Below are 6,360 nucleotides of genomic sequence, written 5' to 3'. Positions count from 1 at the left end.
AGTTGTGGTGGGCGCGCAAGCGACCTCACCCAACACACTAAGAACTCTGGTGAAGTGACGTCACGGGAGCGGTAATCCGTCTCCTCGTGCGCACTTCCCAAGTAGGTAGTAATGTTCAGACTGATTTATATTTAATAGAATTAAATACAAATACCTATTTTTACCAATTAAAATGTTATCTCTATAGATATCATTTAATATGTATTCCGAGCGTATCTTTATAGATACCTCGCGTAACTGATGACGCTAGCCGTACACTTAACCAGAGTTCTTAGTGTGTTGGGTGAGGTCGCTAACGCGCCCACCACAACTTCCTCACTGCACGCAAGAGAAGCAGGTGCAAACCGCTTCCTCGCTGTGCTAGGGTGTGTGCCTAAGTAGAGCGTGGCCGCATTACGACGTGCCCGCCTACATGAAGTGATGTGAGGCTCCACTCGCAACTGAAGCATTGCAAAGTGGACTTGTACTGAAGCAGTACAAGTCGTAGTGCCCCGTTGCAATTCAGGCCAAATCAGCTCAAACTAAAGCGCAGCATCCTCTGGATTGGCCGTACGATACTAATGACAAACACAGGATAGCACGAAAGCCCCTCGGACCTGACTTTCCAGAAATTAAAAACTGACCGCTTTAACGAGTAATGTTGGAAGGATGGTGTAACGGGGCACTACTGACTTGTACCGCTTCAGTACAATTCCACTTCGCACTGCCTCAGTGCGAGTGGTGCCTCACATCACTTCACGTACACTAGTATGTGCAGAGGAAGACTCTCTTTAAAACACTTGTTTTTAAGGGGTTAATTAAAATCTGTACTAATATAATTAAGTTTCTTCTTGTCTATCTACTTAATAATAACTTAATTATAAGCTAATACAAAACTGTACTAAAAGTCTTATCTATCTTTTTCTTTGCGCGCGTCCAGTGCTGACTGGACAGCGGAGAAAGTAGATATAATGGTCTATATCTACTAATGGATAAGCTTTTAGAATATTACCATGTAGAGTAATTTATTATAAATATTATCTACCTTTTAGATAATATATAAATTAACAACCATTTATTGTTAATTTCATGTAACTTTACACCCCGTTGCTACACAACCAATGGATGCCACCTCTGTAGATGTGCACCCCTACATTGTGAGCGTATTACTTCTAATACCTTGGATTACGGATGATGCTAGCCGTCATCCCTTTCAATGTAAATACACCTATGTGAATTTTATATTCAAGGGCGCGTAAGGGCAGGTCGAAGTGCTTCCTTTATGTACGTAAGTGTTCTTTACGGGTTTGCGTGACATAGGGCAACTTTAGCCCGTTACTCCATTGAAATGCTATAGATTCTATAAGTTACAAGATAACATTGTAAAAGATGCTCATATTGTCTAAATGCCTGCCTCAAACAATGTCTTGCATTGCTCCAAGAATTTGAGGCAATAAATTACAATATTGATGTATCATTACGGCGCTGCGCCAGAAATGGCAGCAGTATTTGCAGCCGAAATGGTTTCAGCATTAAGGCGCAGGACCGCAGTAAGAAATTCATAGACTCAAAAGGTGGTAGTTATTTCGGCAATGGATTCATCCATAGCCTTGTAGGACTACCATAGAAGGCAAATCCTACGGCCAGGTGCGCGTGATCGGTATTAAAACAGGTAAAAACATATGCTTTATCGTGAGTTCTACTTATTGTGTAAAATGAATCAGCGCCTTGGTCAAGCATGATGGAAGTGCTCATGTCTGACAAATATTAGTGCATTGTATTGACATTAGCTGATTCGAACCAATATGGTAGCCCAGTTTGTAGGCTTTTTCCAGCAGTATTTTGAGATCTTAGCAAAATCTGGACCAAAGCAAGATCGATCCTTTTCATTAATTTAGTTGGATGTTATAAATTATAGCAATGTGGCAAACAAGGCAGCTATTTTACAATGATTATTCATCTGCAGCAACGCTGTGGCGCACGTTCGATCCGTCAACAAAAAGGCAATTTAGAATCACTCAAATTTACAGCGGTACAGTGGTACTTTCGGATTACATGAAAAGAAGCGCCAGTTACGTAGTGCTCGAGCAAATCACGAAAGAGCAAAAAAATTAATTATGCTGGACGAAAGAACACAGGCTTGCCATAAGGCAATTTCTGACTCACATCTCCTCCACACACAGCCTTTTTTATGCCAGGTTGTACATGGTAGCAGCGACATGGCGCAGAATGTGCAATTTCCTTCTTCTTGCAGCAGTTCACAATTATCAGCATTATTATAACACGATGTGCTTGCCGTAAACTTCGAAAGGGTTGCAGCTGGCGGAATCTGTTATTTCACTAATAACAGCCCTATTCTACAACTTACAACCTCGCTCGGAAACGACGATTGCGTTCGCTTCACTGTCGTCAGATGTCAAGATCTTTCTACATACAGTACGCAATGACAGATAGTGAAAGCAAGGCAGACGAGGCGTCTCGCCCGAGTGAAAAGTAATTTACCGATAAATTAAGACTACTTACGCAGTAATACCCATGAAGCACACCATTTTCACACCATGGTGGTATCAGATTGTAGCCCTTCCTCCCTCGAGCCGTGGGGATTGTCTGTCGCGGTGCAGCACGCTCTTCAACGCGGTCGTAACCGATGTCCAACGCTGGTTAAAGCTCTTCCTCCGTAGGTTGTCGTGCACCACGAGAGTGTGTGGTTCGTGGGTTTTGGTCTTGGCCGCCCCAGCCGTAATTAGCGCCTTCCAGAATCCCCGTTTTGGCCTACCCGATACCAATGGAGCGATAATCATCGCGCGACTTGATGGATTATCTACTTCATAAGCAAACGTGGCAATCGCAAATGCCACGTGGCTGTGCCATCGATCGAGAGCCGATGCGTCTGCGAGATAAAGCTGCACGCTCGTTAATGTCGTGACGTCTGTGAGCTCTAATTGGCGGCGATCAATTCCAGTATTCGCCGTCCGAACGCGGATGCAGACAAGCAAACTTTTAGCGGAAGCGTCTTCGTAGCGATAGAGCCACAGCGTGTTGCCGCAAAACACGGCAAACACTCGAGTCCAGCAATTTGGGAGCGCTACCACGTCCCGTTGCCAGTAGACCCAGTCACTTAGTGGCTGTAGCAATGGCTGGGCCTCCTGTCGCGTCGTAGCCTCAACTTCGATGTTATTATCATCGTAGTCTGGATCCTCCGCCATGGAGTCGCTTCCGTTGCTCATCCAAGTAGATCGTAGCGACTCGCTGCGCCCACATTTGGTAGGCGCAGGCATGTTTACTATAGTGCCATCGTACGACCTCCGTCGGCCACGGGGGAGTGGCATGGCGTTACTGACTCGATCAATCGCAGGCGAAGTCATTTTTTGCCACTAGCTACTTGCAAAGAACGTAGCCAAATGGGGAATGCAAGCGATTGGGACAGCTCCACTGTGTAAATTGGATCTGTTAAACGGTGTCATGTCCACTGCGGAAGTGGGTCGGGATTGGCTGAAAGGGAGCTTTCATATTACGACGGCAAATCAGAGAGCGTAATCCTAAAGATGCGGAATTGAGAAAGCCACTGTATCTGCGAAATTGTGGATAGACGCCTTCTCCGCGCTATTAAACTTGCGCGTAGTATGCTGCCACAAACACCTTGTTTTAGGAAACGAATTTAGGATTCAAACAATTAAACGATTACATTGCTCCGCCAACCCTTTCGCTTGTTTTGCCCTGATTCATTACGCGTAATATTTTAACTTTGTACATGCTCTTTTTTCTAAACAGCAAGCTTCAGAATCAGCTATTCGTGTCCAGGAAAAATTGGGCTTGTGTTTTAGAAAGTCCGACGACCTCGTATCAGCGAGATTGGAACACAACAGACAAAAATGCTTGGTGCAGCCGTGACAGTAAATGTACTAAGAGTCTGAGCTGTGACAGAGGCAGCGTAGAGCTCCTCTACGCGCAAGCAAATAAAGAACATATTGAGACCTCTGATTCCGATAAAATAAATTGGATGAGAGATATGCTTTCGCTATTAATCCAAATCAAGAGGTGGGGCATTGAAATATACCAAGTCGAAAATGTTCTTCGTAACATACAAGTACCATGTAAGAACAATTGTCGAACATGAATCTTCTTGGCAAACTAAATTTGGGAATCGCAAGCGATGACATGAATGAATGGGCTCCTTCTGTCTTTTCATAATAATTGATAATGTGTCGTCCGGTATAGCTCATGTTTCTTTAATACTTCTTTTTGATATTGCTAGCTAAGGTCGATGTCGTCGAAGTGTTTAAGAGCACATGTCTCACGTCTTCTCCAAATACAGAACGCTTACCTCCTGAAAGTTACAAGCTCTGTAGCGATGAATTTGTTTTAGATAGGTGGCTGGACAACAACTATTGTGGCAGACTTATCAACTTTCTTCAAATATAGTACATTCCCCACTCCGATAACTTATCCCCCGAAAACGTACAGCCTCCACTGACTGATAGGATTTGACGTCACCGTGGTCGTACTAACAGCGTATGTAAGACGCCACTACAGTATACTCCAATAATTGATAACGCTTGATAACTCATACTAAAGGGTGTCTACCGGGGCTATAAGTTATCCAGAGAGAAGACTGTAATGCATTACCAAGCTGTCAAAAATTATTTGATGGGTCCATCTCCCACTTAAAATTGAGCTCCACCAACTTCACACTGATAATAAGGACACTTACGTCCTTTGTTTAGTGATGCGAAGATGATAGCTATGACTTTTTTGCTGTCAGCCATGAGTTCGTTTTAGAATCAACAGTTCTGTCTAGTTCTCTTCTGCTAAAAATTGCACTTGAACAATTTAAATTTTTAAATTATAACCACCAAAGCAAATTGCGAAATAAGGGTGGATACCAACGATGTGCTTAAATTCTTGCTGACCTCGCCTGTATTTTGCGCAATCAGAGAAAGTTGCTCGTGACCAAGTTTCATAAAGTCGTACAGGATGCCAACGCTGATGCGATGGCTCGACATAAACGGAACTCTGACAAAAACGGAAGATCAGACATTATTTCATTTAATATTAGGATGAAAACAGAATAGTGGTTGCACCATCTGTAACGGGGTGTATCGTTCCATGAAATTAACACTTAAAGGTTACTAATTAATATATTATATAAAAGGTAGATAACATTTAAAGAATATTACATTACATGGTAATATTCTTAAAGCTTATCCAATGGTAGATACAGACCATTACATCTACGTTCTCCGCGGTCCAGTCAGCGCAGGACGCGCGCAAAGAAAAGTCAGATAAGACTTTTAGCACATGTTTTGTAAAAGCTTATAATTAAGTTATTATTAAGTAGATAGACAAGAAAAACTTAATTATATTAATACAGTTTTTAATTAACCCACTTTAAAACAAGCGTTTTTAAGAGAGTCTTCCTCTGCACGAGCTAATTAGTGTACGTGAAGTGACGTGAGGCACCACTCGCACTGATGCAGTGCGAAGTGGAGTTGTACTGAAGCAGTACGAGAAAGTAGTGCCCCATTAAACCTGGTAGCACTTTTTAGTCCGTCCAAGGACCACAGTTCCATCATCGAACATGGACATGTTGGATGATATTGGAAATACGCATCACGTTTCGCGTGATAGCTACTCTTTCTAAGCGACATAAAAAGGAGTGCGGTCGAACGAATGATTTGGACCGTAGGAACGATGCTATCTCGGCCATGCTGTCCGGTTTGGACAGAGATGCCCTCCATTCAACCATCGCCAAGTTCATACAACATGAATTTGACGAGGTGAAGGAGAAGGTAGCCTTGCTGGATCAGCAAGGCTCTCAACAGGCAGAACTGTTGAGGTTACAACAGGTACAGACCCCTGTACCTGGGATGACGCATACGCGTCGTCCCGAAACTCTAAAGATTGATATCTCTAAGTATAGGGGAGTCGAAGAAGACTCCCTCCTGAGATGGTTTGTCGAGTTGGATGATGCCATAAGGGCACGTCACATCGTCGACGAGCAAATGCAAGTCATATTCGCTCAATCAAATTTGGCAGGTCGTGCCAAAACTTGGGCATTGGGCCTTAAGTTGCGTGACCCATACGTCTTTGGGTCGCTAGAGGTTTTTAAAGCCCGGCTCAAATAGACGTTTGAGGCGCCAAGGGCTGAGTTCAGAGCTCGTTCAGAGCTTCTGAAACTTAAGCAAGGCAAGCGTGATGTTCACGCATATGCCCAGCACATACGACTCTTAGCGAATTGTATTACTAATCACCCAGTTCATAAGCTCACGTTGATTACGGTGTTCATGCAAGGTCTTACGGATGGTCCCGTAAAGACCCACCTGTTCCGCTTGGAACTGGATACGCTTGAAGAAGCAATATCCGTTGCGGAACAGGAGGACT

General features: G+C 43.6%; 1 protein-coding gene across 1 annotated transcript; it reads right to left on the bottom strand.

Annotated features, from left to right (window-relative positions):
- Positions 1 to 1,775: 1,775 nt before the first annotated feature.
- CCR75_004852 (uncharacterized protein) lies at positions 1,776 to 3,344 on the bottom strand (the record flags this gene model as incomplete). The annotated part of the gene is made up of 1 exon (XM_067962938.1): positions 1,776 to 3,344. The coding sequence occupies one exon, from the start codon at positions 3,342 to 3,344 to the stop codon at positions 2,547 to 2,549; it is 798 nt and encodes a 265-aa protein (XP_067816239.1). The 3' UTR covers positions 1,776 to 2,546.
- Positions 3,345 to 6,360: the final 3,016 nt, after the last annotated feature.

This window comes from Bremia lactucae, linkage group LG14, assembly GCF_004359215.1.
Source record: "Bremia lactucae strain SF5 linkage group LG14, whole genome shotgun sequence".
Classification (NCBI taxonomy): Eukaryota; Oomycota; class Peronosporomycetes; order Peronosporales; family Peronosporaceae; genus Bremia; species Bremia lactucae.
Note: the sequence above shows the minus strand (reverse complement) of the source record. Positions and strands in the feature narration are given on the sequence as shown.